General features: G+C 31.8%; 1 protein-coding gene across 1 annotated transcript in view; it reads right to left on the reverse strand.

Annotated features, from left to right (window-relative positions):
- Positions 1-27461, reverse strand: part of CSMD3 (CUB and Sushi multiple domains 3) — a 1093095-nt gene that overhangs the window by 851410 nt on the left and 214224 nt on the right. Inside the window, exon 4 of the mRNA XM_033126920.1 lies at positions 20174-20368. Coding sequence (XP_032982811.1) covers positions 20174-20368 — 195 coding nt within the window. The remainder of the gene's footprint in view (positions 1-20173; positions 20369-27461) is intronic.

Genomic DNA, 27461 nt, shown 5'->3' on the forward strand with positions numbered 1-27461 from the left:
AAACAAGCAATCTACCAGATGCAGAATTCCAAACACTAGTTATAAAGATGCTCAATGATCTCAGGGAGAACATCTATTAAGAGATAGGAAACATAAAAATGAAGATAGAAAACATAAAAAAGACCCAGTCAGAAATAAACAATACAATATCTGAAATGAAGAATACAGGGAATCCACAGTAGATTAGATGAAGCAGAAGATCAAATCATTGATTTATCAGCTAAGGTACAAGAAAACACCAAATCAGAGGAGAAAAAGAAAAAATAATAATCCCCCAAATTGAGGAGATTTTAAAGGGCCTCTGGGACAACATCAAGCATAGCAGCATGCATGTCACAGGGGTACCAGAAGGAGAATAGAGAGAACAAGGAATTGAAAACATATTTGAAGAAATAATGACAGGAAACTTCCCTAACCTGGCGAAGGATATAGACATACAAGCCTAGGAAGCACAGAATTCCAAACAAGTTGAACCAAAAGAGGCCCACACCAAGACACATCATAATTAAAATGCCAAAAGTTAAAGACAAGGAGAGAACCTTAAAAGCAGCAAGAGAAAAGTTGTTAGTTACCTACAAGGGAGCTCCCATAAGATTATCAGCTGATTTCTCAACAGAAATTTTGCAAGCCAGAAGCACTGGCACAGAATGAATATTCAAAGTGATGAAAAGCAAGGACCTACAACCAATAACACTCTATATAGAAAAGCTATCATTTAGAATCGAAGGACAGATGAAGAGTTTCCCAGACTAGAAAAAGCTAAAGGAGTTCATCACCATCAAACCGGTATTACAAGAAATCTTAAAGGGACTTGTTTAAGATGGAAAAATAAACAAAACAGATGAAAAATAAAATGGCAATAACTACATACCTAACAATTATTTGTACAATAAATGGATTAAATGCTCCAATCAAAAGACAGGGGAGCTGAAGGGATAAGAAAACAAGACCCTTACATATGCTGCCTACAAGAGACTCACTTTAGATTGAAAGACTCACAGACTGAAAGTAAAGAGATAGAAAAAGATATTTCATGAAAATGGAAACAAACAAAAACCTGGGGTAGCAATACTTATACCAGACAAAACAGACTTTAAAATTAAGACGATAACAAGAGACAAAGAAGGACCAAGTAATCCCACTTCTGGATATTTATCCAAACAAACCCAAAATGCTACTTCAAGGGGATGTGCTCCTCCATATGTTCATTGCAGCATTATTTACATAAGCCAGGATACGAAGGTAACCCGGTTGTCCCTGAATGGATGAATGGATAAAAAAAAGGTGGTGCATATATTCAATGGAATATTACTCAGCTGTAAAAAAAGAACACAATCTCACAATCTGCAACAACATAAATGGACCTAGAGGGTATTCTGCTGAGTGTAGTAAGTCAGACAGTGAAAGACAAATGTCATATGGTTTCACTCATGAGTGAAATCTAAAGAACAAAATAAACAAATGAAATAGAAACAAACTCATAGATACAGAGAACATTTTGATGGTTGCCAAATGGGAGGGGGTTTGGGGGGGTGAAAAAGGACGGGATAAAGAAGCACAAATTGATTGTTACACAGTGGTCATGGGGATGTAGGGTAGAGCATAAGGAATATAGCCAATAATACTGTAATAACTATGCGTGGTGTCAGATGGATGCTAGATCTATTGGGGTGATAGATGGGAGGGGGGTTGGGGACAAGGTGAAAAAGGTGAAGAGATTAAGAAATACAAATTTGTAGTTACAAAATGGTCATGGGGATGTAAAGTATTGGGGATATAATCAATAATGTGGTATTAACTATGTATAGTGCCAAGTGGGTACTAAGCTGGGGGAATCACTTCCTAAATTATATAAATGTCTAACCACTATGCTGTACACCTAAAACTAGTATAAAATAATATTGAATGTCAACTCTAATAGAAAAATGTTAAAAGGGGGGAAAAGATCAATGATGTTGTGATAGTGTGGTACAGTGATAGTTACTGGACTTATCATAGTGATCACTTCTTTAGCATGGGGAATATAATCAATAGTGTGGTAATAACCCTGTATAATGCCAGGTGGGTATGTTGAATAATTATGATGTATACCTGAAACTAATATATTGTATGTTAGTTATGTTTTAATAAAAATCTTAAAAATAATATAAAATGTGAAAAACATATATTGTAAGTAAAATTGGATACAACTTGTAGTACCTCTGCATGAACTATGATGATATGAAGCAACTTAAAATTTCCCTGCCAAATAGCAGATATAATTTAATGGCACCTTACCTTTTTTTTTTAAATATAGATTTTTCTCCTTTATAGCACCCATCACAATTTTCAATTATATGTATTTTTGTGTGATTATTTGCAAACATCTATCTTCTTTTCTAGGCTATTCCCTTCCAGATTGTAGGAACGATGTTTGGTATTGTTTGTTGTATAGTTGTGTCTCCAGTGTCTAGCATACTGTCAACAGCACCTGTCTAGCCTTTCTCTTTTTATTACTGCACTTTCACAATATGGGAAGTTAAAAGACAGTTACCATATTCTAAAGGATAATAGAAAAAAATAGTGGTCTGACTATTGTATTTTGATCTGACAAAATATTTTGATCTGACTATTGTATTTTGGTCTGACAATGACTGCATTATATTTTGATCATTTTAAAATAGGGTTAAAGGGCTGCCACACTCATTAGGAGGGCTACTGTAAAAAAATTAAAAAACAGAAAATAACAAGTTTTGGCAATGATGTAGACAAATTAAAATCCCTGTGCACTCTTGGTCGGAATGTAAAATGGTGCAGACACTATGAAAAATGGTGTAGTGGCTCCTGAGAAAATTAAACACAGAATGGTAATATGATCCAGCAATTCAACTTTTAGATACATACCTAAAAGAATTGAAAATGGGGTCTTTAGGACCCATGTTCCTTGCAACATTATTCACAGTAGCTAAAGCGTGGAAGCAACCCCAGTAGTGTCCATCCACAGATGAATGGATAAGCGAAATGTATTATGTACACACAATACTTAATATTATTAAGCCTCCAAATAGCAGAAAATTCTGACATATGCTACAACATGAATTAAGTCTTAGGACCTCATGCTAAGTGAAATAAGCCAGTCACAAAAAGACAAATACTGTATGATTCCACTTACATGAGGTACCTAGAGAAGTCAAAATCAAAGAGACAGAAAGTAGAATGATGGCTGCCAGGGAGGAAGGAATGAGAGCTACTATTTGATAGGCATGGAGTTTCAGTTTTACAAGATGGAAAATGTTCTGGTGGTGATAGTTGAACAAAATAAATATACTGAAACCACAAAACTGTGTACTTAAAAATGATGAAGTGGGTAAATTTTCTGTCATGTGTATTTTGGTACAACAAAAATAAGGTTAAGGAAAAATAGATTTTATGTTATTATATGACACAGAATTTTGTTAAGAAAATCCATCTCTGTCGTGGCTATAGCCTACTTTTTAAAATAATTTGGAAGTCAAAAGCATATACTTAATTCCTAAGTGTAAGGAATTTTTAGGCCACTAATAAGGACTTTGAGAAAATACCAGTCTATTTTATTAAAGGAAAAGAACTCTCAGAAGTCCTAATGTACATAGAAATGGCTTAGAGTAGAGTTCATGTTCTCGCAAGAACTGAGAGATGCCTGTGCCCCACTTATTTTTACCCACTAAAAGTACTAGAAACATCTGAGAACCATCTCAATAGATGTTTGTTTGTTTGTTTGTTTGTTTGTTTGTTTTCAGATTTCTTAGAATCCCTGATAGGAATTACGATTTACAATGTGATACATCTAAATAAATAGTATTTTGGAAGTATTTTAAGACCTTTTGGATTCGTCATCATCTAAGCTGATTAAATATGACAAGTAACACATTGGACATGAATTACACAAAGCAGTATACTGCATATCTAGGAGGACATCTGTGATTATAGTATTTAGGCAAGCAACAAAATATTTCAATTCAATATTTAAAAAATATGGAAGTAGTAGACCTTGGGAAGAATGCATTTGGATCTTAATACAAACAGACCTTTTGAACAGAATTTAACTGTATCTGTTGGATGCATTTTGAAGCCAAAAACAAACAAGATTAGTTTGTGTTTGTTAGATGATACTACATTTCTGAAATTTTGTATCAGCTTTAATAGTGCAAGAAGTAAAGTCAGGTAAGTGAGCCACTAATCTCAGACCAAAATTTCAGTAATCAAGATACATTATATTAAAAATTTGAAAATTAATGCAAAAAATCTATGATGAGGGAGACATCAAAATTTTAAATAAAGAAACAATCAGTGTAATTTTTTCCTCTTTTTATTTTCTTTGACTCCAATTTGGCTGGGCACAACAATGAGATTTTGTTTTAGATTATCTTTATAAGGATGTTTGTATAAGAAACAGCATTGCAAGATAAAGACAGTGTCTCCCTCTGGAACAGACATCAGATTTCCCGACAAGAATAATGAAGATTATGTCTTCCTTTGGGGCAAATGTTGGGCAAGTTTGCTAGAAATCTGCATTTAATATATTGAGGTTTCTTAAGTTTGGGTTTCCTCAGCTGTGACACTCGGTGAATATACAGTATCCACTTGTGATATTTCACATTGCCTTGTCGTATTCAGAGGACAAATTATGCAAGGTGAACTTATTTGACTATGATGCCCATGATGTTTGCTGGGCTTTAAACTCCTTCATCTCTGACCCTAGATTATCATGTCATATGCCAGTATATATAACCTGGTGGTAGGTTAACTTGTTAGGTTCCAAGTAAAGCAAAATTTTAAAACCTTCATAATTGTTGACAATCTTCTCTTCTGTTTGTTTGTTTCTCCTCAATTTCTTCAAAGCTGAATAAAAACCTGGGGAATTTCTATGTGCTACAATACGGTGCAATTTTCATCTGATGCCGTTTAGGTATGCCAAAAGTATAAACTTTTTCAACATCTTTATGCATTGTTAATACTAAAAGGTCCTTAGATGTATTTTCTTCATGAAATTTTACACTAAATACATTAGACATGGATGGAGTTGAAGAAAACAATGGTACATTTCATCTGCTTTCTGTGTTTGCGTTCAGCATTTCAGAAATAGATGCTCAAAATGCAGAGGTAGTTAAATTTTCAAAGGATGAGACATGTATTATAAGCACATCTCTCTGGGAATATGTAACTTCCCCGTGCTGAATTTAAATCTAATTTTGTGACAGCTGTAAAAATGGCTACCTCTCAGAGAAAGGCAAATAAATCAAATTTATGCTATTCTTTGGAAAGTTACAATGCTAAATAAAGTATTGTTCTGAATTTTAAACCATAACATTTCCGCTTCCAGTGAAGTTCCTGGGAAAATGCAATTCTTTAGAATATATTTATAAATCACCGTTCATGGTGAAGGATTTGGAAATCATTTCCAAACATAAGTAGTAGTAAAAGGAGGGGTGGAAATTCACACACAAAGTATTTGTTCACAAACATCTATGGCAGAAAAACTGTATTGTTATCATCACTAAAGTGAAGCAAAACTTGTGATTATATAGCTCAGGTCTGTACTAAACCTACGTGATGCCAATGCTTCTAGACAAAAACAAAACAACAAAAAAACAAAAGTCAGACAGAAAGAAAAACTGACATTAATGAATCTAAATGAGCATAGGGCCAGGAATAAAAACAGACATTTGTGAACCACATGTATGATATGAAAGGTTCCCCCTGTAGATTATTTCTGGCATTTCAATGTTATCAAGTGCGGAAAGAGAACACAATAAAGTTGAATACCATCTCGAATTGACTCTAGGTCTAAGTTCATAGCTTTCAAATGCAAGTTACCCAGTTTCACTCTTGAAGCAAACTGAAACTCGCAGTGATACTTGCTTTTATCCTTTCAAAAGTCAAACAGCCTCTCCATTAATATGATTGTAAACATAAGCTTAAGGGTCTATGTAACCATCCACTTTAGACACAACAAATAACATATTTTACTATGAAAGGATATATGCTCAGAAAACATTTTGGTTACGAATATGTGTATATTGATGTAGATTTATATATGTATGTATACATTTTTTAATAGGCACACTTGATAAAAAAAATCCATTGATAGAATATATTTCTTAAATTGGGAGTAATCACTTTTCCACCACATTTAAGAGAGAAAAGAATGATGGGGAGAATAAAGAAGATACTGTCACATGATCTCTTAAAATTAACAAGATTTTTCTAAAGATTTCCTATTTTCTAAAGTTTTGGTTCACTTAGGGTCTTTGAAATCCCTTAGCCTATTAGCCAATATTAATGTTTCTTTTTAGCTCAGAAAAGGGGGTGCCTTTGTGAGGAGCTCCAGATATAATACCTGTTGCTTAAAGTCATGTGGTAAGTATTATGAATGTTTACAAATATTCTGCTACTTCTTCTGTGCTTGTGGTAGGCTTGTACTTCTCTACCATTTTTTTTAAGTATTTGTTGTCATATGACATGTTTTGGTCAATGAAATAAAAGTGGATATACATTGTGCCACTTCCTGACCAAAATTCTAAGAAGCATTGCTTCATTGTTATTTGTACTTTTTTTTTTCCTTTGCCATAGTAGTTATGGGAAAATGTCCTGAGAAGTGACCTCTATAATCCTGAAAGAGCTAGAGGTTATGCTAAGCGAAGCCCACCTGCCTCTTGGATAGGCAGGCTGAGAAAAAAATGTAACCTTCATTTTATAAAACTACAGAGACTATAGGGTTATTTATTATTGCCATGTGACCTAGACTAGTCTGATACAAGCCATATATTTGTCAAATTTTATATAGTAAATTAAATGAAAAGTGGTCTTTGTTCACCACTCCTGCACACCGCTCAGTCAGAGTATGATAGAATGAAAACATCACCTCACGGAAGCTAATTAAAACACCGGTGTTCAAAAAAAACAATACTAAAAAAGCCACATGTCAGGCAGTGGAGAAATGATGGCCATTAACAGTTTTGTAAGTAACTGTAGGTGAGAGAGTTATCTTGATTTTTTTGATAGAATAAATGTTATTTAAATAAATGTTGATAGAATAAATGTTATTTAAAGTTATGGAGTTAAATACTTTCAATTATTCATCCATACAATTTGGTAACAAGTTTTATTTGGGGGATAATTTGGGAAATCATCATTTATAATGATGATTATAAGAGAATTAACGAGAAATAATATTACTAAATTTTTCTTCTACACTCATCCAAGAAAGACTTAGCAAGGCTGTTTAACATATTAATAAATTGCTTAAGATGCAAGGCTCATTGAGGCATATTAGATGATTTCCACTGATTCAGCTACAAGAGTGTGAATGACAGTCATATATTTTTAAAATGTTGAATCCAATAAGTATCAGTGGCTAAGGTACACAAAATGTTCAGTCACATAGTAATATTTTAAGCATCTTCACATTTTCTCTAATTTTTCTTTATTCCTTTTCCATCTTTAATTCTATTTATTTCTCTTGCCTCATACATGGATTATATTTTGAAATAGTTTAAAGTAGAAAGAATTCTAAAGTTTGATATTGTTAGAAGAAGGTCATTGTATGAAACAAAGTAATTTTCCTAGGACCTTGTGCATCCATAACATATAAAGAAAAATGAACCATAACTTGCAATATTTACTTGGTTAATCTAAAGTTAAATTTAGTTAAATTTCAGAAGGATCCATAGAGACAAATTATTACCATACAACAGAATGCTTTCTCTTTGAGATTACCGAGGATTGCCGATAAAGGAAATCATAAAAATGTTCTCAGTAAATAATCTACTCCCATGTGCCATATAACATCCTTTAATCTCTGTTACCAAGAAATCATTTCCTCTATCTTTAAAGAAGTCATCCAAAATATGATCCAAGAACAACATGCTTTGTTCAGGAGATAGGTATTGAAACAGACCATGACTGAAGATGCTAAGAAATTATGAAGAAGGAAAAGATTGTCCCACAAGAAATCTAAAGATGGTCTTTCTAACGATATGTTCCAGGGCCAACAGCAATATGTTTCTAATTAAACTTTTACTAGTTACTAAGGCAAATATCTGTAGCCACTCAATTTTTTTTCTTGCTAATTTGAATTTTAGTCTATATTCTGAACATTCACATGTGCCCTGGGATGAATATCTATTTAAGTCAGGGATAATGGTTTCACTCCCCATTGACAAGTGATTGGGATAGTCTTGCTTTCCATGAATTCAGAGTATTGTGCATAGGAAAAATTACCATCATTGGACATTTACAACAATTTCAGAATTTTATATAGATGTTACAAAAAATGGTTCTAGCTTACTAGGTTTTATTCCCTATTCCAGGATAAACTTGGGCAAGTTTTTAACCTCCACTAGCCTCATTAGATACTTATAATCAGAAAAATCATGATATCTACTTGATATGTTACAAATGTAAAATGAGATAATTCTTAAATAATCCTTAGAACATGATAAGAACTTAATAAACATTAGCTGGTTATCATTACTGTTGAGATGGTGCCATAGACTGAATGTATACATCCCCCCAAAATTCATATGTTGAAATTTGCTGATACCTTAATCTTAGCCTTCCCAGCCTCCAGAACTGTCAGAAATAAAGCTGTTGTTTATAAGCCACCCAGTCAATAGTATTTTGTTACAGCAGTCTGAATGGATAAGACAGATGGCAAAAAGAAACTTTCCTCAACTATCCTCCATTTCTGTGCAAATTTGTGTGTGTGTTCGCACAAAAATGGAGGACACAAACTTTCTGCCTATTGCTGACGGTCTCTCATTTATGATGAATACATTTAGATGAACAGCAGTTGCCATGTTGACAAGAAGACATGTTTGCAATCTCAAAAACTTTCAAATACACTTAATGGCTTACACCTGCTTAGAGAATAAGTCTCAAGCTCTTTTTTTCTGGACTTCAAAATACTCCAAAAAACAATTTCAACCGATCTTCTCAATTAAAATTACAATCTCTCCTCTCTACCCCGCCAAAGTCAACTCACTTTTAGTTCCCCAAATTGATGTGTTATCATCACAGCTATAAACATCTGCATGACTATACACATCGTATGTGACCAAATACATTTGTTCCCTAACACTAGAAAGTACTTTTTCTGTTTTTATCCATTAAAATATCTTGAAAGTTTGAGAAAGAGTTTGCTGAAGAGCAAGGAAACAAGGAAAGACCAACCTTAATAAAATTTTAGTTGAAATAAAGTGAAAAAACAAGACAGTAACTCAAGACAGTGGTTGTCATAAAATTAAAACTTTTCCTGTGGTTGCTTCTGTTTAATTTAAGGGAAAATGTTAAGTATTTACATAGGCTAAGATTAAAGAGAACATGGAAAGAAGAAGTTTTATAATCAAGACTGCAAGAAAGAGAGCATAGTACAGATGCCATTGGAGCCAAATTGCTTGAATTCAAATCCTAGCTCTGCCTTTTACTAACCTTAGGAAATAGTCTTAACCTCACTGTGCCTCAGTTTCCCTATCTATAGATAGAGTGACGATCTACATGCATCTCACTCTACATAGAATGAGTATGAAGATTAAATTCGTTATTACATGTAGAGGATTTCAAAACAGTCTGTGACCCAAAGAAAGTACCCATTAAACGTTATGATAGAAAAAGGAAGAAGGCAATAAAATATGAAGAAATACGTTATTTTTCAAGTCTCCATGAAGATTAATCTCCCCCTCGATAAGAAAAAAAAAATCCTCAACTGCCACTGATTTGCCATGACAATTGTGCTTCCCATAAGCAATAGGCACCATAAAATCAGCCACTGTGTATCTCTTCTCCACCGTCAATCAATTAATATTTGTTAAGTGAATACAAATACAAAGATATTATCTCTCCTTTAATTTAAAAATATGTTGTTATAATTTTCACATCTTATTAACATTTCACCTATCAAATTCTATGCATTTTGAATAAAACTTAGGGATAGAACAATAAAATGTCCAATATTTTTATTAAGGCATAATACTTTGTTATGTGATAATTTTCTAAATATGCAATTGCATTGACAATGACTTAATTTCCATTTTTAGAATTTTTTTATTCTAAAATAAAATTCAAAGATTCAGCAGCAACAGCCATTTTAGAGTTAGGAGAAATTAAATCATGTAACATTCTCGGAAAATATGGTATAATCTATATTGTTTTATAAATATGTGGTTACAAATTAATGCTAAGCATAAAGTCTTTGTTAACTATATTTATACTGAATTTTTGTATAAAATGTCTAAATATAAAAAATTAACTTAATTTGGAAATTAATTAAGCATCTATTGAATAACAAAATCTAAAAGAAAACTTAGATAATATTAATACAGAAGCATTATATTTTTGGTACTGTTCACAGATGATTATTTACAGGCCAAATTCCAAATTTACAAATTAAGAAAGTAATTTAAAATTTAAAAATATGCAAAAATTGGTTCAGAACAAATCTAGATAGTTGGGTTTCTACTTCACTCATATTGTCCAGGGATGTTAGGCAGGGGTGTTTTTATAATACTGATTTTAGGAATATAATCCTCAATCATTTCAATATCAAGTCATATTTTATACATCAGTAATAAGAAGTGATGCAAACCTGGGAAGCTCATTTGCTGAGTTCATATTTAGTAATATTGTAAAGGACATAGGTGATTAAATTATACTTTTTTAAATGTTCCTTCTTTATGATGTACTGCATACAAAATTTTCACTCTGCTTAGACTGGTTTTCCACCACAAATTGTTTGCTTTTACTTTATGAGAATACGAACCAATCATGCTTCCAGATGTGGTTAGGTTTCCAAATGGATTAAAACCAAATATAGTGCTGACCTATTAAGCATATAAAAATGCAGAACATTACTTTTGTTTATTAACCTTGCTCTTGGTTCCATCTTACTTTTCTGCTATTTTCTCTTAACATAGGTATCGTTATTTGCATTTAATTAATTTTATTTGCTATGTGTATTGGTTTTATGCTGCATCAACTGTTTTTTTTGTTAGCTATAAATTAAATATGAAAATATAATAAGTAGCCTTAATATTCTAACATAGTTCGAATGCTGTGGTAACCTCAAATATAAAGAGCAGTAAATAAAGAGAAAATTGCCTTGGTCAAAAACACAAGGAATTAGTAACATAAATATGAGAACAACAGAAATGACAGACAAAATACATTTAAGACTCCATTTTTAAGATGTGTAGTTCCAGTTTCATATACATAATAATTATGTAGTGAAAAGAAAACCATTGTGCTCTTTTGAATTAGATCTGCAATTAGGAAAGATCTAAGGAAAGTATCTGTAGAAAGATTTTAGATTTTAAGTAAACTGAGCAAGAGACCAAAATGTAGCATTTCTGAAGGCATGCAAGTTTCAGCATTTAGATTTTGTCCTCTATTATTAACTATATGGATGATCTTTCATTATGGAATGGCTCAACCATACACACCTTAATGTACATTACAAAGGATCAAACTGCACAGCAGAAAGAGCCCAAGATAAAAAATCTGCAGTGTCCTTCCAGAAAGATTCCTATAAAAATTCTTACCACTGTGCTTTCTTAGCACAAAAGAACAAGGACTTTTCACATGGAGCTAGTCCATTAAAATATGTATCACATGACATTATTTAATGTCTTTGGTGGACTGCCATCCCCTTCCTCAATTTATTCATCCTAAATCATTTTGCCTCATCTTTAGAGTGGTAGCTTTACAAAAGAGCAACAGAATACCAGATGGTCATTACTGTGGTTCACTGAGTTTAAATCCTAGCAGGAAGTTAAATGATTGCTTTTCAAGGTTCTTCTCATGCATTTCACCACAGGGAATTCTGAAGCTGTCAATATATTTTTGGCTAAGCATGGCCCATCATTTTTCCTTTAAGTCATGGTCCCATATAATTATTTAAATGAAAGAGAATATGATTTTTCTTCCTGTCAACATGTTTTGAAATATAGATGTGTTAGAAATGAGTTTTGCTTAATGTTTATAAAATTCTGTTTTTATTTAGGGAGCAACATTGTAAAATAATTTGTTACAGCTTCCTCAAAAAATATAAACTTTCCTCAAACAATCTGGATGTTTCACTTAGGGCAAATATTTTCAATTCTTATTTGTCAAAACTAGTAACAAAAATAATTCAAATAAACCAAAGCCTCTATAGAAGCATACGACTCAGAGTTACAAAGAATGAGCATAAACAATTCAGACTCAGATGACTAAAAAGTAAAACAACTGACATTTGTCTTCAATTTTACAAATATACATTATAGCATTTTTTTCTAGGAATTGTACAGAAAGAAAAAGAAGTGAAAATAATTCTACTAAGGAAAATATATAAACTTTTATAAATTAATAATAGATTATCATAACTTATAATACTCAGAATACATATTTAACCACTATCTCTTTATTGTCAAAGAAAATAACTCACAAATATCAAATGAAGAAAGTCATGCGTGAGATGAATGTTAAAAACATGGCTGACTGCTAGCTGCAACAGCAGAGCACACGCCAACTACATGGTAAGAATAGAAGGCCCTGGTTTTCTTTTTTATGTATCAGAAACACACAAAAGGCCAGCACTTATTGCTTATGCAAGAATACCACTGTTTCTACATAGAATTAGAGGACAGACATTTGGGCAGTGACCCACATCACCAAATAGATCATCTTCCAAATAAAAGGTCCTATATTCAATAGACTATGAGTTTCATGAGGCCTGGAGCAGTTTCACACATTATTGTACTTAGCAGCGTGGCCTGTGCATAATGACTTCTTAATAGACATCAATTTAATTACTGAATATACTTCAAATATGAGAAGTTGCAGGAATGAATGACTCAGAAATGCTATGTTAACACTGGGAAACATTTTTACCATTAATATATGATACTTACTGATTCCAACCTAATTTTCTGGGCTAATGTGGGTTTAAAGTTCCCCTTAACCACTACGACTCTGAGAAAAATTAATTACACTGCTGTATGGTTCTAGAACTTAGATATGGCTATTCTCCAGTGCTCAATTTTCAAATACTTGTTTTGACTATGACAACAGAAGTAAGCTAGTAATTACTACTTGCTGAGTATTATAGATTAGGTATTTTATATACATTAACTAATATAATCCTCATCATAATACTATAAAGTAATGAGCACTTCCCCTATTATACAGATGAGAAAACTGAGATCTGAAAAATTAAATGTCTGGATAAAAGTTCTATATTTTCTCAGTGGAGGAATATAAAGCAAAGCAAACTTTTATTAGTTCAGAGTCCACTCTCTTGTTTTAAAAAGTACTATCCATTATATCAGAGCTCTGAGCACATGTTTAATCAATGTATCAATAGATACTTTATAAATATTCTAAACAATGTATAACACAATAAGTGATAGCTGTTATTTCTACATTATTTTAAAAATATATTTTTTAATATATTTGTAACCAATTTGCAAATTTTTATGCTAGGCACTATATAAACATGTTTTTAAAATATTATGTCATTTAATATAATTCCTCTAACATTCACAATCTCCTAGATAGGTAAAAATCTCCAATTTTTTACATAAGAAACAATAGCTCAGGTAATACGTGGTAGGAAGGCAAATCAATTCACAGATTTCACACTCTAATGACAAATCGTGGATCCTTGCTCCATCATGTTGGATACTTTTAAAACAATTTTATCATGACATTTTCATTCTTTCATCACACAATTGGACTTTCAGAACCAGATTAGGGTACATGAGAAGGGGATTGAGGGTTGGCCTGATTCCATATTTCCCCGAAAATAAGACCTAGCCGGACCATCAGCTCGAATGCATCTTTTGGAGCAAAAATTAATGTAAGATCCGGTATATTATATTATATTATATTATATTATATTATATTATATTATATTACATTATATTATAATATTACTGTATTATAAAGACCCGGTCTTATATTAAATTATGTAAGACCAGGTCTTATATTAATTTTTGCTCCAAAAGATGCGTTAGAGCTGATGGTCCAGCTAGGTCTTATTTTCAGGGAAACCCGGTTGTTGATGAAAAAGCCTGCTTTTTTCCAGGGAGAATTGAAGCAGAAAGGATCCAGGGACACCTGTAATTATTTTCTTGTGACCTGATGTCACTGGGATTTTGCTGGCACTCTTTGAGGTGATAATATAATTATATTACCAAAAGATTCATGCTTAACTTGTTTATTTATTGAAAGGTGTACATAAAATATTTTCCTCATTACTATCGAATGTAGCAGTTCTCACAGAGAACAGGTCACTTCATGTGAAATGACAGGGCTAATGAAAGCAAGATGTTGTGCCTAATAAATGCTGCTGAGAAACAATGACAAGAGTGGTGGAGAAAGTCAGTCTGTGCTAAAACATTTCATGAGATAATACTTAAAATAACATATTTATAAATAAAGTAAGTCACACCATAAAACGCCCAATTCTCAAAAATAATTTTTAATTCATGGTGTGGTTCATGACATTTTGATATTCAACAGTGCAGTTATCTTTTTTCTTTAGCATAGAACAGGTTATCACTCATGCTATTCTTTCTGTGATTCAGGGAGTTACACTAAAACAGTCTCTTCTTTGGAAGTGGATTTAAAGAAAAGGAAGGCACTTTACTAGGTTTTCTTTATCAAATCTTAAGGAACTATAGATTTTAGCTTCAAAAGAAAAGGAACTACAGATTTTAGCTTCAAAAGGAAAACTTCAAACAGTAAAGTTATAGAAAACAGAAAAAAATGGACTCTTTTGATCTAGTACAGAAACTCTCAGAATACAACACATTTTAATTTTTCAATCTGCAGTGTGTTATTATGTATAAGGGAGGTATCACACTATGTTATTTATGTGTGTTGGCTTTTAATTCAGTAAAATAATTTCCAGTTTTATTAATTCTTAATTATTTCACTTGGGTTTTATTAATAAGCAGATCTATTATTAATGTAGCATCATATTTCTGAATAGAGCATCTCAGCATTACTGCAAGCATAAGTGTGTAGTCAGGACATACACACAAAATAAATGGCATTTCCTGTTTCCTGATGTCTTTTTGAGATGGTTTCCAGAGGACTGAGCATTGGAATATAGAAGCACATTGAACATTTTCCACTAGCTCCCTTACACCTGTCTCAACATTGAGTTCCTTACAAAGTTTTACTTCTTTTTAACACACTCTGCTAGTTTAGGTTTTTTGTTGTTGTTGTTGTTGTTTATTTGCTTAACTTCGAAGCTCTGATTAGAAGTCACTACTTCTTAGGAAGGCTTTTGGTATAATTTGCATATAGAGGACGGACATCTGGCTAAACCTTGCCTCCTCTTTCCCCTTTCCCACTAAACCTTCCATTGTTCATCCTAATTCCATGTTTTCATATCACACTTTAATCCAGAATCACTGATCAAGGTTTCTAGTCAGACAAGAAAATTATGTCTGAGAAAACAAAGAGCTACTCTTTTTTTCCATGAGCTGTTTTCTTTATCGTACTATAATAGAAGTCAGTCTTATTCCCAAGAATAAAACTTAGAAGACACTTTTCACTTCTCATTGCAAATTTACCTAATTGCAATTTCTTCTGCTTTGTCAGAGGCAACAGCTCCCTCCTTAGCCCTTTTGCTTATATGTGCTGTCAAATATTTGGTTTAGATGGCACCAGTTGACTCTAGTACATCTACATGACTGACATCCAAGCCTTCTCCCAACAGGATCTCACGTGTCAGATCAAAAGAAACTTCATCACCATTTTATACCATCATGCAATGTACTTCAGTGAGCAAGACTTTCCCTGAAACCTCATATGGATTCCAAGATCTTTACTTTTGGATATAAATATACTCAAATCATCAAGAAAGTATAACTCCCTTTAAACATTTTTCTCTAATGAATCTAAAATTCATCCTAATTTAGCCTTACTTGTTCTATAATTGACTCCTTGAATCTTAAAATATTAATTCTTCCTTCAAATATATTTTTTTTTGTGGACCCAGGTATGGCTGCATTTATAACACTATAATTTATATGTAACTTTTACATACACTTTTATTAATTTGTCCCGGTGTATATATCAAATGCCATTTTCGACATAGAACATCACAAGTTTCAGAATGTTTAATCTAGGTACAGCATATCCATTTTATATTGCCTGCCAATTGCTTTTAATTAGTCAAGAGTGTTGGGAGCACTGGGTTGAGAAGACTCAGAGGCCACATCAAAATGCCATGGAAATGTCTATCAAAGGAAGAAGTGCAGAAAAGGCCCGCATGCCAGGTATTTTCATCACAGACTTAGAACATAAGATTCAGTTTCACTTTCTGTAGAATACTGTTTAGCCCGGCATCAGGCAGTTAGTTGCCTTTACAAATAATAGCAGATGGTGTTCATAAAATTCATCCTGCCTGCGAACAAACACAAAAATCCTCGCACCATAACCTCTAGGTTGATGCGGCATTCATTTTTCTTAATTAAACTATCATTGTTAGGAAGCATCAAAAAAACTCCAAAAGCAAGGGTTTCATCAAGGAGAGACTGTGAACACCAGGGAAAGCAATAAGCAGATCGTTACAGGGTTATTGGCCCCCTGCAAAGGTATGAAATGAAGAATCAGTGCACTATCAAATGGTAAGGAGCAGGGAAGGGATGCCACAGACTGAACAGTCTCCTATTTTTGTCTTTCAAACAGAACTATACAAAGTCCAAATATACTTTTCTTTAAGTTTTAATAAAAATTTTGGTTCATGGGAAATTGCTCCTTAGAAAATTATATCATGTGTTCCATGAAGTATGACTTTATACACTATCTTTAGCCAGTAAATGTTAGTTACACATGAGAACTATTTTTGAGGCTAGAAAGCAAAATGATTACCTTATTGAAAATGTTCTTGCTCTATCTAGTTTGTGTTTTTAGCAAGTCCTGTGTGACAGCTTCTCTGAAAGCACTGTCCCTAATTGAATTCCCTTCCACTCAACTGGGAGAAATTAAGATTTTCCTTATCAAAGTGCCTAACACACTCTATAGATTCTAATATTAAAGCAATTATCACAAATTATTGGAATTATTTGATTATATCATGATCAGCCCCACTAGAACTGGGTTTAATCTTAAAGGCAGAATGTTTCTGAGTCATCTTTTGATCCTCAGCACATGAAATATGCTTTGCATGGGGAATCCCCTTAATAAATATATTTGAATGGGTAAATGTATCCATTAGTGTTATTGTTAAAGGGAAGAAAAGGTGAGCTTGGTAGACTGAAGTTGAGCAGGCAGAATTTCCAAAAGCAGTGGATGCCATTACTTAGATAAAAACTAACTAACTAACTAACTAACTAACTAACTAAATAAATAAATAAATAAATAAATACATAAATAAATAACAAAACAGAGAGAGAGAGAGAGAGAGAGAGAGAGAGAGAGAGAGAGAGAGAGAGAGAGAGAGAGAGAGAGAGGTTAGAATGGTTAGAATGGAAGTAAAATGAAATAAGCCTAAAGGGACTTGAGGGTGAGGATTTGGGAAGTTGGATATAAACTCCTTCAAGGACAAACAACTACAATAGAAATCTTGCTTTTAGGGTTAGATTTGGATATAAGGATAATTGATATTATCCATCCAGTTTTTGCTAACTGTAATTTCTTTCTCTCAAGAGGAGATGGAAACAGTTGCAAAGGAAAATTAGGAATATAGAGTTAGCATAAATAATAACTTAGTATGTATGTGGCCCTTTATATATGCTGTTATATTAAACTCTGACAGTACTGTGACTTTGATATGTCTCTCTCTTCATCTTATTGTAGCTAAAGAAATAGTATCCAAAATTATATATAAATATATATATATATATATATATATATATATATATATATATATATATATACATTTTTTTTTTCCTCAAATGCCCTCGTCAATAAGTGGCAGAATCAGTATTTAGACTCACATTTTTCTGACTATATAGGCTTCTGAGCTGAGATGGAGTAGAAGGAGCCTCAAAACAGAAATTAATTTTCAGCTAGTATTGGGACTGCTCCATTGAAACCTCTTTAAAATGTTTCCTGGTTTTAAATATCTTAATGAGTTATTTTGATTTAGGGAGCTTTATACTTTTTAAAAAGTGACTATATTTCTTTTGGCTGATTCACAGGTAAAACTCCATTTCCTCTCTTATAATAAAATATTTTTGAAGAGAGATGCAAATTATTTTGGTGAAGTGTCAAAGTGGTAGCAAGCTCAGGCTTTGAAACCAGACAGAATGGGATCAAATCTGGCATCCCCATCATACCTCATTTACTGTTGGCAGAATTTTGCTCCATTGGAGTCTAACATTTCTGCACATTTTGTCCTTCTGCTCTTGATACCAGACTACTTTTTCAAAGATGTTTGTAAAGCAAACAGACTCAGAGGATAGAAATAGTGCTTTCCACCAGGCTAAAGAACAATTTAGTTTACAAGCTTGGAAGACAGAGATAGGTTATCCCTTGAGAGCAAAGGATGGACATGCCTGCTGTAAAGAATTCAATTTCCTTCAATTCATGATTCCTCTTCTATAATACCACCTACTACCTGGGAAGGATCTCACATTCTTCATATCATTCTATGAGAACTGGAGCTTGCAGAATTGGCACGAATGCTGATGCATTAGCTCCTGACACTTCTGTGAATAATGAACTCTCCTTTGTTTCTGACCCAAGAGTCTTCTGGCTTCTATCACCATCCAAGTAACTGGCAGAGAAACTTAACTTGCAAGTCGAGCGAAATCTTCTACTCTTCATAGTCCTTGACACTTACTAAGTACGCTTGAGCGATTATTTTTAAACTTTTGAGCTTAAGTTCATATCGTGGTGAAATTTAAAAGTGATTATGCTTATAATTTCTAAGTATACTATAAGTGTTAAAATAAATGGTAACTAATAGTAGTCACAGAAACAGCAGCAGCAGAGCCAGCAGCAGTAGTAATAATAGGAATAGTGGTAGTAGCAATATTAGCAGTAGTAGTAACAGCAGCAGCAGCAAAGAGAGCTAACACTTCAGAATGTCTTATATGGCAAATAGTTTACAAAGTGGCAGGCATAGGCTATCTTATTTAATCTCACAAAACATGAACAAGTGTGTGTTTTTTTCCTCTCACTGATTGAATGAGATAAATGAATCTCACAGAGTAGATATGATTTGCCTGAGGTTCCTATCTCAACCTTGACATCATACAAGGTAATAGTCAAAGCTAAGATAAGAAGCTAGCTGTGTCTGATTTCCAGGGGTTTCTCCTGCATGCATTTGCTGCCATATGTTTGAGAATAAGCTACAAAGTCATTTAGATGAGCAGCTGGACAACTCTACATCCCATCCATAGAGGAATTACAAAAGCATATGCAAAAGATAAATGAGATACAACTCATCTAATTTTCATTTGTTAGAAAATATATGTCCCAGAGATAAAACAATGTCGGTCTCCAGAATTTCTATGGGCATGATTAACCCATGAATTCAGCTAATATTGAACATGTTCTATTTCCCAGGCTCTGTACTTTGAAACTTTGTTCATATTACTATAGTACTGTGTTTTTCCCATAATACAAATAATGTTTATTAGTATTGATAACAAACTATACAGCATTCTTAATTTCACAATTTCCCATTCCTCTACCAGAAATCTTTGAAAGATTCATAAATCCAGTCAATATTTAAAAAAATAAAACAAAAAAAACATGAATTTGATAGCCTGATTAAATTTCTAAACATCATAAACTTCATATATTTTTCTAATATAAATATAAAGACATATACATATACAATGTATGCATAAGTATGTATAGAAATGTAGAAATATATTATACTGTCTCATTTCACAAGTAATGTCCTATCTTAGCAAACATTATTCTAAACTTGTCATATATTGTGTGTATATATATACATATATATATTTTATATGTATATAATATATATGATATATATAATATGTATATAATATATACATATATTTTTATTTTATATATATATGTATATACATATATATACATTTTTAAACTTCATATTTTATAAAAGTGCTAAACGCTAAACATGTTTTACAAATATACTATCTGATTACAACTCTTACTTTTAAGACATTTTCATTGTGTCAAACAAATATTCAATCAGCATAAAAATTAGCATTATTTTTCTCCTTACCTCTACAGATGGGAACAGGAAAATCCCATGAGGCTGTATTAACTGAATTGGCTATACAGGTGAGTTGAGGGTGACCATCCAGAATATATCCAGTTACACAGCTGTAGCGGATCTTGTCCCCAACATCGAATCTTGTACCATATAATACACCTTTGGGTGGGACTCCTGGGTTTCCACAAGAGCTACTCTGCAATTCTGTAGAAGGGGAAAAGGAGAGTTTATAGTTACTTAAATACATATTTTAATGTTTTCGATTTATAAAAACGTAGATAGAGATATATCTTTTTTCTTTTAAAAAGAGTAACAAATTTGCCTTCCATTTAAATATGTGTAACAGAGAAAAATGGGAAGGGAAACAAATTTTATTGAATAAATGTCATTCTTTGGGCTAGAAATATTTCGATAATTCATATATTTTAATATTAGCAGCAATTTTTTAAATTAGCATTACTCATATTGTACAGATAATTAAAATTGAGATTAATACCATGTTGTGGATTCTTCAAAGTTACATTCTACTAACATAGTAATAAGCAAATGAAGTTTTATTAATATACTCCCCATTACTCTGATACTTGTACTTAACTCTAAACTGTGAGGCTTTAGGGTTAACCCTAAACATTCTTTTTAAATATTATTCAATTTAGTAAATGAATGATAAGATATGTACAACCTAGGTATATGTTGAATTTTTCCAGTTCTTACCTATTATTCTTACAAAGAAACTGTGCTAGTTTATTTGCATTGTTTTTTTAATATGTTCACCTGGAGAAGAATATGCAAATGTTAATACTCTAAGCTTCTCCAAATAATCTTTCAATGATGTAGTAATTTATCAGAAATCATTTTGATAAGAACAGAAAAGCTAACACTAATAAGTGGCTAAATTTCCTCAACACCAATCATTCCAGTATAGTTCTAACTCTCCCTCAGAGACTTTTTCTTTCCAAGCCTTAGGCAGGAAATTTGAATTTTGAAAATTTTTTTACCACTTAAATGAGAAAAATATAGCTCAGTAAAAATGGACATATTTTTGAAGTTAGAGAGTTTGGGCTAGAATTCTATCTCTGTTGTTTAACCTTCAAAATATAATAAGAATTATAATAAGTATATAAAGTTGTAAAGTTTTAATTAGATCAATATGCAAAATATCTAAAAAATGCCTGATATATCAGTATATTTTACTTGTTGCCATATTTTATTAGTTATTGCTTAAAAGTTTACAAGTATACAAATATAAGAGATTTTTAAAATCAATATCCATTTCAGAGAAAAATCTAATTTCACTTTACATTTTAAAAATGGAAAGAAAATTTATAGAAAGAGCAGAACTTACAGAATTTAATGACGTTAGGGGAGAATTCTTTTTCCTTATATTATTTTCTAAGTTTTCTAAATTATAAACTTTATATGTATATTACTTTTATACTACATATATTAATGATAATAGAAATACAAAAAGTAATGAATGAATGGGCTAAAAAATATCTCAGTTTGAGTAAAGCTATAGTTAATAGGACTATGCAAATGTTAATTTCCTAGTTGTGACAATCATGCTAACGTTACATATGCAATTAATATAAAGGGAAGGTGGATAAGAGTGTCTGAGAACTCTGTTGTGTTTTCATTATTTACCTGAAATCCTGAAATTACTGAAAAAAACAAACTAAACTAAAAAAGACACTGCAATTCAAAATGAAGTATGTTTCTGTTATGCCTTGATATTCATCCCATTTGTGCAGTTGATAAATTCTATATATCATTTTATATTAAGCCAAATAAATAATGATAACTCAGTATATAATTGAAAATATCAATGACAATATTAAGTAAAAATATCAAAATTAAAAATGCTTCATAATATGAAGTTGTAAATTTACAAAAGCAGTGTTCATTTAAGAAGCATATATCGAGCTAAAATTTTGTATTTTCATCCATAATAGGATTTTGGATACACTTTGGGAGTATTTCTTAAGTGAATATTAACTTTTCTGTAAAAACTTCCCAAGGATAAGTAAAAAAGTCAGCAATGAATTTCAAAAGAGGTCAGTTTAATAAAAAAATATGGTGTGGATTTATAAAATTTGTATTATATGTATTCAAAGTAAAGTACTTATTTTTAGTTTAAAACACTTATTTAAGACTCAAACCTAGAAAAGTAAAAGTCTTTAGTAATATCATTTAAGTGTCAATGTTTTTTATAAATAACAGGCAATTTCCTTAAGCTTCCCCAGCATTTAATGATGCATCATTAGATAATATTTTAAATATCAGTAACCAAGATTAATATTCTCTAATATTAATATTTCACCAGGCATATGCTATAAATTCATTTTCAGTAATAGTTAAAACATATGTATTATCTGTGAATTTTGAACAATTATTTAAAATAGGACATTTGAAATGAATAGTTAGTTTTCAAATAGTTAATTTTTTGGAAAATTAATTTGATTAATAGATAAGTTGTTTACTTCAAGGGATGATGAGGTTAATAAGTTTTGATAAAATGAGTAAGAATTCAATCCCTTGAATATAGCAGTAACAAAGGAAATGCTCTTAATGAAACTACCACTTATGGCCTTAGACTCCATCCACTCCTCTCCTTTTCACCCCCTTAAAAAAATAAATCAGGGCTTCCATTATCATAAAATTATATATTTAGGAAGAAAAGCAATCTTCAAATTATTTCACAGGAGTGGTTAGGTGGAAGAATAAGAGAGAGGAAAACTCTAAGTACTTGTTACATTCAGATTTAACTTTGATTTAAATGAATAAATATTACCCAGAACAAAGTATCTAAACCAAAAATGGAACACAAATGAGGATCAATGAATGAATAACAACACTAGTTGGAATCTTAATAAATTACCTAATGTATCCCCAACCTCTGGCTGAATTATTTCTATACCAATACAGATAAGAATCGAGGCTGTTTCAAAATGAAACTAAAAGAAGATAATTCAAAAACTTATCAGGTTCCCACCTCAGGAAATTCTGCTTTCTATTGCCCTTGATTTTTGACCTTCATAAGTAAGAAAACCTACCCATCTTCCTCTGTAACCTGAGTAACCCATGAAGACCTTTACTAACACGCTTCACATTCAGGTTTAATAGATTCCAATTCCATATCCATTTCTCATGGATTCTATGCTTTGTCCTCTTCCAAACTTTTAATTTGGACTTCTTTCTAAGCTGTCTACGGCCATTTAAAGAAGCAGAGTTCAAGAAGGATATGTTAATAACTGGAAGAATTATATAGCTTACCATCAAAAAAACGCTTTATTCTGATTGAACACTCACTTTTTAGTGTTAATTTTAAAAAATAAATAGTACTGCATATTTGAACTTTTTCATTAAATTAATTTTTAGTTAATATAAGTTTTAGAGTAGCTAAGTTACACTACTTTTAGGGTAATGTCTCTACCAACTATCAAGGATTTGAATTTCAGAGGAAAATGAAGATATACCCTATTATGTTAAATAAAGAGAATAATAAAACAATCACTAATATACATTGTATTTACAATAAGTAGTGATTTTGCTCAACTATTATAAAATCATTCTTAAGGAAAATAGAGATGTAAGCAATAAAATGAAGAATTCTCATGTAATTTATTAAATGAACATGCAAAACAACCATATTGTGCCTTGTCCTTTCAAGTCATTTCTAAGCAACTAATTGCATTTAAAATAAAAATTGCCAAATAGACTATTTTCTTCTTTCACCAAAGCTGCCAGTAATATAGTGATCAAAAGGTTTAGGTGATACAATTAAAACAATTACAGAACCTGACAAATTCTTATCTGATATTAATTCTGTAATGCAACGATTAAAGTGGGACTAGAATGTGATGGGGGTGGGGGTGGGAAGTACTTAAAGTTATTTTTAATATTTATCTGTAAAGATAGACTCATATGCGCTCTGATGTTCATTGCAGCTTTATTTACAGTGGCCAAGACATGAAAACAACCAAAGAGTTCTTTGATAGATGATTAGATAAAGAAGATGTGGTATACATACACAATGGAATACTATTCTTCCATAAGAAAAGATGAAATAGTGCCATTTGTGGCAACATGGATGGATCTTGAGATTATCATGCTGAGCGAAATAAGTCAGGCAGAAAAAGCCAAGAACTATATGACTTCACTGATATGTGAGATATAAAACTGAAAGCAATAAAGGAACAAGACAGACAAATAAAGAAACAAAAACTCATAGACACAGACAATAGTTTAGTGGTTACCAGAAGTTAAGCGGGGAGGGGCATGGTAGATGAGGGTAAAAGGGATCAAATATATGGTGATGGAAGGAGAATTGACTCTGGGTGGTGAACACACAATGTGATATATAGATGATGTGTTACAGAATTGAACACTTGAAACTTATCTAACTTTACTAACCATTTTCACCCCAATAAACTTTAATTTAAAAAAAAAGTTATTTTCAGCATATTATTGCTGAGCATTGATCATTTATTTAATGCAAAATTAATATGCTAAAGAAACTCCCTATATAGTTCAACCTTATTTGAATTAATTCTTGAAATCTATGTCATGAGACAATATTTGCATAATAGATAAAACAGAAATACTCAGAGTGGGCAGTTTAGAGAATTGAGATCACTGGAAAATGTGTCTGAAGATTTATACTCACAATATGTCTCTGAAAATGTCAGAGACCTTTTATATAAGTTTACTGCTCTATGTACAACAAATGATTGAGTAAATTCAAACTCATCTGTTTTTTGCTGAAAAGGTGTGTATTTTGTTTACTCTATCTTCTCAGAGTTATTGAAATTATCAGCAAATATGAAGGCATTTTCGCAACATAAACTATTCTAAAGTGTAAAGTATTGTTGATATAGGAAAAAATTACTTGGAAAGGATCCAAGGTAAACAAAAATCCAATTGTGTTATAGAGGTTAGAGTTTAGGGATACTTGTCTATATTGCTTAGAAGGGAACATACCAATACATTACTTGGTAAGTGATACGACTAATTTATTCATCAGAAGTTTTTGAGGGTTGCTATTAGAATTGCTCTGTAATGTGTACAAGTAAAACACCATCACCTCCTTTACTTTCTAAGAGTTTACAATTTGAGAAAGTTAATAGTCTTAATTTAATTGTTGACGTCAGCTCTGAGTCATACTCTGTTCTTAGGCACATAGCATTCACATTCCCATTTACATCTCACAAAATACCCAACACCATATATGATTTTCCCCATTGTACAGAAAGTGAACCTGAGACTCAGGTAAATTAGGTAACTTTCACAAGGCCACCCAACTAATAAATACCTAGAATGGTGGTTCAAGCCTAGCTGTCTCAAACTTAATAGGCTCAGAGCATTTTACAATTTCATGTTACCCATGAAATCAGACATTCTTTCCATAAACCTTTATTTAACATCTATTATGGGCAGTACTCTGGGGCTATATTTTTGCAAATGGCACACATGGCCCTGCCCTCATGGAGTTTTTAACTTGATGTTGACAAAGGCAATAAATAAGTGAATACAGAATATTAATTATAATGTGAAAAGTAGGACAAATAAAACATATATAAGGTCTAAAAAGAATTTCCTGATGAAGTAAAGTTTAAATTCAGGTCAGAAATAGGATAAGGAGTTAGCTGTATTAAAAAAAAAAAAAAGTGTTAACAAGTATATTAAAAATTTAAACATATGAGAATCAAAGTACTACAATAATTATTAGATTTAGCAATGCAGTGAAGACAGGTTCTATGGGTGTGGTAGGGTAGACACTGAATTGAGAAAAAAATTCCCAAAAGAGTTGACTAAAGCTTGGTGCATATAGTGAAAGCATATACTATGCATAGGCTCATGAATAGAAAGGAGAACTATGTATGTCATTCATTGTTTTTTGAAGGAGATACTACTGTAAGCTCTTTGGGAGGATATAATTGAGAGTAAATAATTGAAATCCATTCTAAATGTACAATGAGCCGAAATTTTCATAAGTATGTATGATATGTACTGTGTGAGTTTACAAATTTAATATTTTAGTATATGTGCTGCCGAAGCGAGCACATAGTTTACAAATTTAATAATAGTACAATATTTTGTATGAATAATTATTAAACAGCATTATCAAAATATATTTTTAAATGAGTAGCCAAAATAACATATGAATACTATTTGGATATGAGAATATCAACTCTATAGGGCTACTGATATGATTACATAGAACAATATTGTAAGTTATTTATATGCTGAGCAAGCACTCAATACATGGCAGATATTATTAGCTCAACAAATGGCAACTTTATTGTAATTTTTCATTTGAACATCTAAATTAGGTATGATTAAGTTATAATCTACTAGAGGTAGGTCCGGTCTTCATTAAATGCTAATATACTATGTCATTCCTCCTCTCTTAAAAATTAGTCTAAAAATAGTAAGTTAATCAAGGGTAAAATTAAATTAATCCTCTCTAAGTCATAAATGAAACACAAGATGTAGTCTCAACTCCTGGTAGAAGATTTGTACAATCAAATTCACAAGCTTCCTTATTGTTGTCATTTACTCATTCATTCTATCCTCTATTGGTTAGTATCATATACCAAGCACCATGCCAGGAACAGGTTACAAATATGTATCTTTGATGTACTGCAGCCTAAGAAGTCCAGAGTAGTTAGAAAAGGAAAAAAAAAAAAAAGGAAGAGCAAAGTTTAAAACACAATTTAAATCCTGGAAGACAGTATGTAGAAAAGACTATAGGGAACAGAGTTTTCATCACGTTTTCCTTGGAGAATTTCAATAAAACTCTACCAAGCAATTTAGAAAACTAAGAGTGATTTATACTAATAAACACATTAAAACAAGCTTGACTCTAAAAAAATCCCCCAATTTGTTAGGAGCACATGGATAATCATGAAAGGCGAGATATTTAGCAAAATCAAGAAGAAAACCTGACCTTGAAAATTGGAATGAAAATCAAATGAAAGGATAACTGATACCATGACTACAGAATTGCATAATTATTCAGTCAAATAGATGAAGCATGATCTTGCTTATCAATTAACAATGCTTTAAAACACTGTAAAATTATATCTACTAAGGGAAGTAAAATCAAGTTGTTTGTACTTCTTACAGAAAGTTAATCTCAAGGTTTTATTTCTCAGATGATTAAAAATAATTTAGAAGAGCATAACATCAAGTTAAACCACCTACTACTCTTATCCTGAAATTTCAAAGCACTTAACAAACGGATATGTTTTCCAACTCTTTCAGTGGTACAAACTGTTTTTTTATTACAGATTGT

Source organism: Rhinolophus ferrumequinum, chromosome 14 (assembly GCF_004115265.2).
Source record: "Rhinolophus ferrumequinum isolate MPI-CBG mRhiFer1 chromosome 14, mRhiFer1_v1.p, whole genome shotgun sequence".
Lineage (NCBI taxonomy): Eukaryota > Metazoa > Chordata > Mammalia > Chiroptera > Rhinolophidae > Rhinolophus > Rhinolophus ferrumequinum.